The sequence below is a fragment of the Oncorhynchus kisutch genome, linkage group LG13 (genome assembly GCF_002021735.2).
Source record: "Oncorhynchus kisutch isolate 150728-3 linkage group LG13, Okis_V2, whole genome shotgun sequence".
NCBI classification, from domain to species: Eukaryota; Metazoa; Chordata; class Actinopteri; order Salmoniformes; family Salmonidae; genus Oncorhynchus; species Oncorhynchus kisutch.
The window spans coordinates 4,818,957-4,831,849 of record NC_034186.2 but is presented as its reverse complement, the minus strand read 5'-3'; the positions used below and the strand labels follow the sequence as shown (position 1 = coordinate 4,831,849).

The following is a 12,893-nucleotide window of genomic DNA, read 5'->3' as shown; positions in this document are numbered from 1 at the left end:
TGGCTGAATCAGGTTCACAAAGAGAGAGACTATATGGGCCTGTGCTGATGCACTATGTTATGTCTGATAGACTGACGTTTCATTGTGCTGAACTCAGGGAAAGAGAGAGCAACGTACTGTGAGGCAATACAGCTACGGAGAACACCGCGGATTTGGACGGTCAGAACTGAGGTGAGTTTGGGAACCCTGCAGGCTGCTGTTTATAATACGGAGGAATACTGAGCCACGCACCAGACGACTTACCCCCTCAGAGTCCTCAGTCAAGAATCAGCATTAATTGATAGCTGTAGATATGATATGAATTCAGGTGCAATAGGGTGTACAATAAATAAAGCTATATCTTTAATTCTATCGCCACCGCCAAAATGTGTTCTGGCTGTATTTAGTCAACAGTAGTTACAGTTGAGACCTCAGCAGTAAAGTTGTTGTTGTTGTTGTTGTTTTGTTGTAGCTTTTTTTCCAAAGAGGCTACTGTTATTTTTAGTAAAATGTTTAGATCCAAGGACACACGTGAAAACATTCACTTTCCCTGCCTATCTTATCTCCTGTACTACTTCTTTAGAGAGCGTATAAACAGATGCACCCACTGGGTCCATGGACTTACGATTATTATCCTGTCTATGTGGTAGGGGGTAAACAGGGCTTTGTGTATTACTATGCTAATATCCTGTCTATGTGGAGGGGGTAAACAGGGCTTTGTGTATTACTATGCTAATATCCTGTCTATGTGGTAGGGGGTAACCGGGCTTTGTGTATTACTATGCTAATATCCTGTGTATTACTATGCTAATATCCTGTCTATGTGGTAGGGGGTAAACAGGGCTTTGTGTATTACTATGCTAATATCCTGTCAATGTGGAGTGGGTAAACAGGGCTTTGTGTATTACTATGCTAATATCCTGTGTATTACTATGCTAATATCCTGTCTATGTGGTAGGGGGTAAACAGGGCTTTGTGTATTACTATGCTAATATCCTGTCTATGTGGTAGGGGGTAAACAGGGCTTTGTGTATTACTATGCTAATACAGTAGTCATTGGACTGGTTCTTGGCGCAGTAATTGTCTAATTTTGTAGCAGTGTTTTTAGATACTGACAAAGCCACTGAACGTTTACTTTCATTCACAATCTGACATCGGTATTGTATGGTATGACTCCAGTCCCAAGTACAGACACTAAGTACAGACACTAAGTTCAGACACTAAGTTCAGACACTAAGTACAGACACTAAGTTCAGACACTAAGTACAGACACTAAGTACAGACACTAAGTACAGACACTAAGTACAGACACTAAGTTCAGATACATCCCAATGGGAACAGAGGTCTAGTTTAGATTTACATTAGATTGAGTTGTAAACTAACATTTAATTCAACGTGAAATCAAGGTTAAAAGTTGGGTGAAAAGAAAGACAAAATGACTTTACGTTGACGACTTTACGTTGATGACTTTACGTTGATGACTTTACGTTGATGACTTTACGTTGATGACTTTACGTTGATGACTTTACGTTGACGACTTTACGTTGACGACTTTACATTGATGACTTTACGTTGACGATGTTGACGACTTTACGTTGATGACTTTACATTGATGACTTTACGTTGATGACTTTACATTGATGACTTTACGTTGATGACTTTACGTCGACGACTTTACGTTGACGACTTTACGTTGATGACTTTACGTTGATGACTTTACGTTGACGACTTTACGTTGACGACTTTACGTTGACGACTTTACGTTGATGACCTTACGTTGACAACTTTACGTTGACGACTTTACGTTGATGACTTTACGTTGACGACTTTACGTTGACGACTTTACGTTGACGACTTTACGTTGACGACTTTACGTTGACGACTTTTAGCAAAAAAACAATCCACATTGATACCACATCATCATATGGATTTTTTTGGGGGGAGAGTTGAAATTACAACCAGTTTTTTTTGCACAGTGGGATTGTATCTGTTTTGATCCAATTGATTTCTATCATACTGTGCAATGTATTTTTTTCAGACGACATAAATGTTTATGTGAAAGTGCTGTCTGGAGTTTGGGCTTACAAGTCCATTCGTAATCGAAGATCTATTGTCCTTCTCTGTTATGTCTTGAACCTAAAATCTAATTAAGACAAAAAAAAATGGTCTGTTTGGCCATAGAGAACGGACTTATTTTAGCCTTCGTCATGAGTCCAGAATATAAAATCTGTTTTGTTATTTACCCATCTTTGAGCTCCGTAAATGAGAATGAAGCCAATGACATACAGTACCAGTCAAACGTTTGGACACACCTACGCATTCCAGAGTTTTTCTTTATTTTTACTAGTTTCTACACAAGACTTGCCTAAAGCTCCCCCAGTACCAGTTGAAAAAATTTATGGAAATACTGTATATATGGCTTAGTAGAAAAGTTATTTTATATATACACAATCACCTGACCTCAACCCAATTGAGATGGTTTGGGATGAGTTGGACCGCAGAGTGAAGGAAAAGCAGCCAAAAGTGCTCAGCATATGTGGGAACTCCTTCAAGACTGTTAGAAAAGCATTCCAGGTGAAGCTGGTTGAGAGAATGACAAGAGTTGTCATCAAGGCAAAGGCTGGCTACTTTGAAGAATCTAAATTCTAAAATATATTTTGATATGTTCAGCACTTTTTTGGGGTTACTACATGATTCCATATGTGTTATTTAATAGTTTTGATGTCTTCACTATTATTCTACAATGTAGAAAATAGTAAAAGTAAAGAAAAACCCTTGAATGAGTAGGTGTGTCCAAACCTTTGACTGGTACTGTACGTGCGATATTTCTGTCAAATCCAGCTACAGTATTTGTTTGCCTTCAGCTCAATGCACTTACCATTCCTACATGTATCAAAAAAATTGTTTTAAAAGTGAGAGGAATAGAGGGGCTCCCGAGTGGCTCAGTGCTAGAGATCCTGGTTTGAGTCCAGACCGGGAGACCCATGGGGTGGCGCGCAATTGGCCCAGCGTCGTCCGGGTTACAGGAGTTTTTGGCCGGCAGGGATGTTCTTGTCCCATTGCGTACTAGCGACTCCTGTGGCGGGCCGGGCACAATGCACGCTGACACGGTCGTGTACAGTGTTTCCTTCAACACATTGATGCGGCTGGCTTCCGGGTTAAGCGGGCATTGTGTCTAGAAGCAGTGCGGATTGGCTGGGTTATGTTTTGGAGTAAGCATGGCTCTCGACCTTCACCTCTCTCGAATCCGTACGGGAGTTGCAGCGATGGGACAAGACTGTACTACCAATTGGATACCACAACATCGGGGAGAAAAATTTGTAAAAATAAAAAAATATAAAAAATATTTACATAAAAGGAGAGTAATGAGGAGTTTTCTCTGGGGCAGTATGTACTGTATCTAGCATCTCAGAGTAGGAGTGGGGATCTAGGATCAGGCCCCTACCGTCAATCTGTGATCTAAAATTAAAACTGATCCTAAATCATCCCTCTTCCTCTGAGACGCTTCATACATATGGCTCCTCTACACAAAGACCTATTCACAAAAGCGCCCGGCTAATTGCTTCCGCAGATGCAAAACTCCATTAGCTCATTCTGAGGGAACTTACCCAGCTGTTCACACCCAGCCACACTAGGCCATTTCACAGTTAAATTCCTCTGTTATTAGCTTTTAAATGAGGGGGTTGGGTTGGAAGCTCCAGGCTACCATAAAATGTTTACCGAAAGATGTAATGTCTCTGTTTACATCCCAAATGGCACCCTATTCTCTAGTTCGTGGACTACTTTTCACTAGAGCTCTATGCACTACATAGGGAATAGGGTGTGATTTGGAACGCATCCTATGACTGTCATTAGAACAGTTGCCAACAAGCAGGGGCAGGGTGAGATCGGCAGTCTGTTACAGTTCCTGGTTGTAAAGCTGTGTTGACTGTGAAGGCCACTTGCAGGTTTCCTCTGTGGATCTTAGTGGGGGAAGGGACTTTCTGGCAACTTTCACATTTGTTATTCAAAATAATATATATACAGTGGGCTCCAAAATTACTGGCAATACACAAACAATACGTAAAATAATATAAACAATGTAATTATAGAGATAAACTCAAAATACCAACATGTGAGAAATACTGGACTTTATTAATGTTTCAGTGGAATTAACCAAAATCACACAATTATTTAATACAAAATACATTACACCAGAATCAAGGTTTCATAATTATTGTCACTCCTCATTTAGTACTTAGTGCATCCACCTCTGGCAAGGATAACAGCATGGAGTCTTTTCCTGTAATGTTTGGCAAGGTTAAGGAACACATTTGGAGGGATTTTGGACCATTCCTCTATGCAGATCCTTTCAAGATCCTTCCCATTCTTGGGTTTGCGCTTATCAACTGCCCTCTTCCACTCAGCCCACAGGTTTTGGATTGGATTGAGGTCCGGCCACTGAGATGGCAGAACATTGATTTTGTGTCACAGAACCATTTCTGTGTGGATTTTGAGGTATGTTTTGGGTCACTGTCTTGTTGGAAAGTCCACATACGGCCAAGTCCCAGCCTTCTGGCAGAGGCAACCAGATTGTCAGCCAAAATTGCCTGATACTTGGTGGAATTCATTATGCCATCAATCTGAACCAGTGCCCCTGGATCTCTGGAATTAAAACATCCCCAAAACATCACTGACCCCCCTCCATATTTCACCGTGGGTATGAGGTGCCCCTGAACCTCTGGAATTAAAACAGCCCCAAAACATCACTGACCCACCACCATATTTCAACGTGGGTATGAGGTTTCTCTCCTTGTATCTCTGTTTCACCGTGGGTATGAGGTACCTCTCCTTGTATCTCTGTTTCACCGTGGGTATGAGGTTCATCTCCTGGGATGCATCTCTGTTTCACCATGGGTATGAGGTTCCTCTCCTGGTATTCATCTCTGTTTCACCGTGGGTATGAGGTTCATCTCCTGGGATGCATCTCTGTTTCACCGTGGGTATGAGGTTCATCTCCTGGTATGCATCTCTGTTTCACCATGGGTATGAGGTACCTCTCCTTGTATCTCTGTTTCACCGTGGGTATGAGGTTCATCTCCTGGTATTCATCTCTGTTTCACCGTGGGTATGAGGTACCTCTCCTGGTATTCATCTCTGTTTCACCGTGGGTATGAGGTTAATCTCCTGGTATGCATCTCTGTTTCACTGTGGGTATGAGGTACCTCTCCTTGTATCTCTGTTTCACCGTGGGTATGAGGTACCTCTCCTGGTATCTCTGTTTCACCGTGGGTATGAGGTTCATCTCCTGGTATGCATCTCTGTTTCACCGTGGGTATGAGGTACCTCTCCTTGTATCTCTGTTTCACCATGGGTATGAGGTACCTCTCCTTGTATCTCTGTTTCACCGTGGGTATGAGGTACCTCTCCTTGTATCTCTGTTTCACCGTGGGTATGAGGTACCTCTCCTTGTATCTCTGTTTCACCGTGGGTATGAGGTACCTCTCCTTGCATCTCTGTTTCACCGTGGGTATGAGGTACCTCTCCTTGTATCTCTGTTTCACCGTGGGTATGAGGTACCTCTCCTTGTATCTCTGTTTCACCGTGGGTATGAGGTTCATCTCCTGGTATGCATCTCTGTTTCACCGTGGGTATGAGGTACCTCTCCTTGTATCTCTGTTTCACCGTGGGTATGAGGTACCTCTCCTGGTATCTCTGTTTCACCGTGGGTATGAGGTACCTCTCCTTGCATCTCTGTTTCACCGTGGGTATGAGGTACCTCTCCTTGTATCTCTGTTTCACCGTGGGTATGAGGTACCTCTCCTTGTATCTCTGTTTCACCGTGGGTATGAGGTTCATCTCCTGGTATGCATCTCTGTTTCACCGTGGGTATGAGGTACCTCTCCTTGTATCTCTGTTTCACCATGGGTATGAGGTACCTCTCCTTGTATCTCTGTTTCACCGTGGGTATGAGGTACCTCTCCTTGTATCTCTGTTTCACCGTGGGTATGAGGTACCTCTCCTTGTATCTCTGTTTCACCGTGGGTATGAGTTACCTCTCCTTGTATCTCTGTTTCACCGTGGGTATGAGGTACCTCTCCTTGTATCTCTGTTTCACCGTGGGTATGAGGTGCCTCTCCTTGTATCTCTGTTTCACCGTGGGTATGAGGTACCTCTCCTTGTATCTCTGTTTCACCGTGGGTATGAGGTACCTCTCCTTGTATCTCTGTTTCACCGTGGGTATGAGGTACCTCTCCTTGTATCTCTGTTTCACCGTGGGTATGAGGTGCCTCTCCTTGTATCTCTGTTTCACCGTGGGTATGAGGTTCATCTCCTGGTATGCATCTCTGTTTCACCGTGGGTATGAGGTACCTCTCCTTGTATCTCTGTTTCACCGTGGGTATGAGGTACCTCTCCTTGTATCTCTGTTTCACCGTGGGTATGAGGTGCCTCTCCTTGTATCTCTGTTTCACCGTGGGTATGAGGTACCTCTCCTTGTATCTCTGTTTCACCGTGGGTATGAGGTACCTCTCCTTGTATCTCTGTTTCACCGTGGGTATGAGGTTTCTCTCCTTGCATCTCTGTTTCACCGTGGGTATGAGGTACCTCTCCTTGTATCTCTGTTTCACCGTGGGTATGAGGTACCTCTCCTTGTATCTCTGTTTCACCGTGGGTATGAGGTACCTCTCCTTGTATCTCTGTTTCACCGTGGGTATGAGGTTCCTCTCCTTGTATCTCTGTTTCACCGTGGGTATGAGGTGCCTCTCCTTGTATCTCTGTTTCACCGTGGGTATGAGGTACCTCTCCTTGTATCTCTGTTTCACCGTGGGTATGAGGTTCCTCTCCTTGTATCTCTGTTTCACCGTGGGTATGAGGTGCCTCTCCTTGTATCTCTGTTTCACCGTGGGTATGAGGTGCCTCTCCTTGTATCTCTGTTTCACCGTGGGTATGAGGTTCCTCTCCTTGTATCTCTGTTTCACCGTGGGTATGAGGTACCTCTCCTTGTATCTCTGTTTCACCGTGGGTATGAGGTACCTCTCCTTGTATCTCTGTTTCACCGTGGGTATGAGGTTCCTCTCCTTGTATCTCTGTTTCACCGTGGGTATGAGGTACCTCTCCTTGTATCTCTGTTTCACCGTGGGTATGAGGTTCCTCTCCGTGTATCTCTGTTTCACCGTGGGTATGAGGTACCTCTCCTTGTATCTCTGTTTCACCGTAGGTATGAGGTACCTCTCCTTGTATCTCTGTTTCACCGTGGGTATGAGGTTCATCTCCTGGGATGCATCTCTGTTTCACCATGGGTATGAGGTTCCTCTCCTGGTATTCATCTCTGTTTCACCGTGGGTATGAGGTTCATCTCCTGGGATGCATCTCTGTTTCACCGTGGGTATGAGGTTCATCTCCTGGTATGCATCTCTGTTTCACCATGGGTATGAGGTACCTCTCCTTGTATCTCTGTTTCACCGTGGGTATGAGGTTCATCTCCTGGTATTCATCTCTGTTTCACCGTGGGTATGAGGTACCTCTCCTGGTATTCATCTCTGTTTCACCGTGGGTATGAGGTTAATCTCCTGGTATGCATCTCTGTTTCACTGTGGGTATGAGGTACCTCTCCTTGTATCTCTGTTTCACCGTGGGTATGAGGTACCTCTCCTGGTATCTCTGTTTCACCGTGGGTATGAGGTACCTCTCCTTGTATCTCTGTTTCACCGTGGGTATGAGGTACCTCTCCTTGTATCTCTGTTTCACCGTGGGTATGAGGTACCTCTCCTTGTATCTCTGTTTCACCGTGGGTATGAGGTTCATCTCCTGGTATGCATCTCTGTTTCACCGTGGGTATGAGGTACCTCTCCTTGTATCTCTGTTTCACCGTGGGTATGAGGTACCTCTCCTTGTATCTCTGTTTCACCGTGGGTATGAGGTACCTCTCCTTGTATCTCTGTTTCACCGTGGGTATGAGGTACCTCTCCTTGTATCTCTGTTTCACCGTGGGTATGAGGTTCCTCTCCTTGTATCTCTGTTTCACCGTGGGTATGAGGTGCCTCTCCTTGTATCTCTGTTTCACCGTGGGTATGAGGTACCTCTCCTTGTATCTCTGTTTCACCGTGGGTATGAGGTTCCTCTCCTTGTATCTCTGTTTCACCGTGGGTATGAGGTGCCTCTCCTTGTATCTCTGTTTCACCGTGGGTATGAGGTGCCTCTCCTTGTATCTCTGTTTCACCGTGGGTATGAGGTTCCTCTCCTTGTATCTCTGTTTCACCGTGGGTATGAGGTACCTCTCCTTGTATCTCTGTTTCACCGTGGGTATGAGGTACCTCTCCTTGTATCTCTGTTTCACCGTGGGTATGAGGTTCCTCTCCTTGTATCTCTGTTTCACCGTGGGTATGAGGTACCTCTCCTTGTATCTCTGTTTCACCGTGGGTATGAGGTTCCTCTCCTTGTATCTCTGTTTCACCGTGGGTATGAGGTACCTCTCCTTGTATCTCTGTTTCACCGTAGGTATGAGGTACCTCTCCTTGTATCTCTGTTTCACCGTAGGTATGAGGTACCTCTCCTTGTATCTCTGTTTCACCGTGGGTATGAGGTACCTCTCCTTGTATCTCTGTTTCACCGTGGGTATGAGGTTCCTCTCCTTGTATCTCTGTTTCACCGTGGGTATGAGGTACCTCTCCTTGTATCTCTGTTTCACCGTGGGTATGAGGTTTCTCTCCTTGTATCTCTGTTTCACCGTGGGTATGAGGTACCTCTCCTTGTATCTCTGTTTCACCGTAGGTATGAGGTACCTCTCCTTGTATCTCTGTTTCACCATGGGTATGAGGTTTCTCTCCTTGTATCTCTGTTTCACCGTGGGTATGAGGTACCTCTCCTTGTATCTCTGTTTCACCGTGGGTATGAGGTACCTCTCCTTGTATCTCTGTTTCACCTTGGGTATGAGGTACCTCTCCTTGTATCTCTGTTTCACCGTGGGTATGAGGTACCTCTCCTTGTATCTCTGTTTCACCGTGGGTATGAGGTGCCTCTCCTTGTATCTCTGTTTCACCGTGGGTATGAGGTACCTCTCCTGGCATCTCTGTTTCACCGTGGGTATGAGGTACCTCTCCTTGTATCTCTGTTTCACCGTGGGTATGAGGTACCTCTCCTGGCATCTCTGTTTCACCGTGGGTATGAGGTACCTCTCCTTGTATCTCTGTTTCACCGTGGGTATGAGGTACCTCTCCTTGTATCTCTGTTTCACCGTGGGTATGAGGTACCTCTCCTTGTATCTCTGTTTCACTGTGGGTATGAGGTTCCTCTCCTTGTATCTCTGTTTCACCGTGGGTATGAGGTACCTCTCCTTGTATCTCTGTTTCACCGTGGGTATGAGGTGCCTCTCCTTGTATCTCTGTTTCACCGTGGGTATGAGGTTCCTCTCCTTGTATCTCTGTTTCGATGCCAAACATGGCGATGCTGTATCTGATGTTCCATTTTGGGCTCATCTGACCAGAGCACCTTCTTCCAGTCATAATTTAAATGACCTTTGGCAAAACTCCAAGCGTTTGCGTCTGTGTCTTGTGGTCCGGCAACCCTTCCAAAGAGCCTGTGGATGTGGAGTTGGTGTCTGATGGTGCTTTTTGAAACCTGGTGACCTCAAGACGCCACCAAGGCCTGCATTTCTTTCACAGTGATTCTGGGGGTTTTGTTGCTTCTCTCACGATCCTCCTCCCTATCCTGGGTGGCAAAACAGTTTTCAACTGTTCCATATCTTTTGAATTTTCTAATAATTGCCCTGACAGTGCTCAGTGGTATATTCAATCGTTTGTGGATCTTGTTGTGGCCATTAGCAGATTTATGAAGGTCTACAACCATCTGTCTCTTTTGAACAGCCAGTTCTTTTGTTTTCTTCATGATGTTGGATGACAGTGGGATACTGCATGTTTGTTACCTCATTTTAATACCTTAGTGAAACAGGAACTGATGTAATGGCTCAATATAGTTCCCTAAGACTTAGATGCACTTTAATAAGTGGAATTTAATTCCTGGTTTAATGTTGGTAGATGTTATTTTCAATAATATTTAAGGGTGCCATTAATTGTGAAATTCTGATTTGGAGGACATTGATTTTTAATTAAATCAATAAATTATTTTGGTTAATTCCACTGAAACATTAATAAAGTCCAGTATTTCTCACATGTTGGTATTTTGAGTTTATCTCTATAATCACATTGTTTATATTATTTTACGTATTGTTTGTGTATTGCCAGTCAGGGGTGCCAGTAATTTTGGAGCCCACTGTATATATATTTAACCTTTATTTAACTAGGCAAGTCAGTTGAGAAAATAAATATTATTTAGAATGACGGCCTACCAAAATGCAAAAGACCTCCTGCGGGGACGAGGACTGGGGTAAAGAAATAATATACAAAAACATTTCATAAGTACAGGACAAAACACACATCACGACAAGAGAGACAACACAACTCTACATAAAGAGAGACCTAAAGACAACAACATGGCAAGGCAGCAGCATAGCATGACAGCAATACCTATTGCATTGCTTAAATTTTCCCTTTGTCCCAGTTTTCTCTGCCATTACAAATCCTCTCCAGACAAAGTTTGGGTCAATTCCATCAAGAAAATGGGAAATGGAATTTCAGTTTACTTCCTGAATATTTTTCATACATACACTGAGCCGGTCACCTCATACACTGAGCCAGTCACCTCATACACTGAGCCAGTCACCTCATACACTGAGCCAGTCACCTCATACACAGAGCCAGTCACCTCATACACTGAGCCAGTCACCTCATACACTGAGCCAGTCACCTCTTACACTGAGCCAGTCACCTCATACACGGAGCCAGTCACCTCATACACTGAGCCAGTCACCTCTTACACTGAGCCAGTCACCTCATACACGGAGCCAGTCACCTCATACACGGAGCCAGTCACCTCATACACTGAGCCAGTCACCTCATACACTGAGCCAGTCACCTCATACACTGAGCCAGTCACCTCATACACAGAGCCTCATACACTGAGCCAGTCACCTCATACACTGAGCCAGTCACCTCATACACTGAGCCAGTCACCTCATACACTGAGCCAGTCACCTCATACACTGAGCCAGTCACCTCTTACACTGAGCCAGTCACCTCATACATGGAGCCAGTCACCTCATACACGGAGCCAGTCACCTCATACACTGAGCCAGTCACCTCATACACGGAGCCAGTCACCTCATACACATTGTTTCTTCACATTCCTGTAGGTGCTTTACGGAGATCCAAAAAGGTCTGCATGGGTACTGAGAACACATCAGGGCTCCTACCAACCTCTCTACTTCCTAAAGGCCCATTTCCCTACCGGGTTCCACCCAAACCCCAGCCCAGATGGGAACGATGGCACTGGGCCACAGACACTGTAACTGTCCTGAGGAACACCTGTACAGGTGAAGCAGGGGACCATGGTCAGGAGAAGGGACAACTGACCAGGAACAAGTCCATACCACCTCTCATCAATAGCCAGGGGGACTCTATTTCGTCTGAAGTTATGACCTCAGGCTCTTCCAGGATCCAATCTGCATCTTCAACGACACCAGCGGAGGAACAGTGGGCTTCCATCAGATTCACACCTGTTCCAAAGCCTCCTCTCAGAGTCGGACCAACACCAGCAGAGGAACAGTGGGCTTCCATCGGATTCACACCTGTTCCAAAGCCTCGTCTCAGAGTCGAACCAACACCAGCAGAGGAACAGTGGGCTTCCATCGGATTCACACCTGTTCCAAAGCCTCCTCTCAGAGTCGGACCAACACCAGCAGAGGAACAGTGGGCTTCCATCGGATTCACACCTGTTCCAAAGCCTCCTCTCAGAGTCGGACCAACACCAGCAGAGGAACAGTGGGCTTCCATCGGATTCACACCAGTTCCAAAACCTCGTCTCAGAGACGGACCAACACCAGCAGAGGAACAGTGGGCTTCCATCGGATTCACACCTGTTCCAAAACCTCGTCTCAGAGACGGACCAACACCAGCAGAGGAACAGTGGGCTTCCATCAGATTCACACCTGTTCCAAAACCTCGTCTCAGAGACGGACCAACACCAGCAGTGGAAGAGTGGGCTTCCATCAGATTCACACCTGTTCCAAAGCCTCCTCTCAGAGTCGGACCAACACTTAACCCACACAGCAGAGACTCAGGTAGGACCCTTCATTTATTAAACTATTGTGTCTTTATTGTGAGAGCTCTGGTACTGGACTTCCAATGTATTCATTACAGACGGCGCATGAACTTGAAACTTACTAGTGAACACAGTACATTGGCATCTCTAATACTTTGACGGATACAGTATCGTGACAGCTTTCTTGTTTCCATAACAGGTCTGGCAGCAGGACATATGGAGAAGCCCTTATGCTTACATACCAACCCCGTCCAAAGACTTCCTCCCCCTAACAAGCCCCTCCCAACTTTAAAAATAAACAGTATTGTTCAGAGAATGGTCCACATGAACACTGAGAACAGAAGCAGTGGATCCATGGTTGTCATTGACACTGAGGGCTCAGGAGTGGATTTGCATTATACACAGCTTCCAAGAGGCAGCCGGGAGAGGCTGAACACTGCTGTGACAGACAAGCTGAAAGCAAACTGCAGAGAGAAAAACGGTTTATTAGAAACGTTGTGGCAGGAACGCAAACTGGTGCAAGAGAGCGGAATACTGCCGTACCTCAACAAGCAAGAGCTGCTGCTACAGGAGGTATACGGTATCATCAGTGTGTTTTCTACTGTTGGTAAAACATTTATATTTTCTTTACAATAGGTGTCTTGTTCATTGTGATTGATGGGCACCATTGTATGGATAACTGCATTGGATCTCTTACTCTTTCTCTCTTTCTCTGTCTCTCTCCCTCCCTCTCTCCTTTTCTCTTTATCTCTGTCTCCCTCCCCCTCTCCCTTTCTCTT

At 45.1% G+C, this 12,893-nt stretch overlaps 1 protein-coding gene across 1 annotated transcript in view; it reads left to right on the top strand.

Moving 5' to 3' along the window:
- The window catches only part of LOC109903060 (ephexin-1), a 33,121-nt gene continuing 20,228 nt past the window's right edge, over positions 1 to 12,893 (top strand). Inside the window, exons 1-3 of the mRNA XM_020499720.2 lie at positions 1 to 171; positions 11,207 to 12,133; positions 12,314 to 12,687. Coding sequence (XP_020355309.2) covers positions 11,236 to 12,133; positions 12,314 to 12,687 — 1,272 coding nt within the window. The 5' untranslated portion in view covers positions 1 to 171; positions 11,207 to 11,235. The remainder of the gene's footprint in view (positions 172 to 11,206; positions 12,134 to 12,313; positions 12,688 to 12,893) is intronic.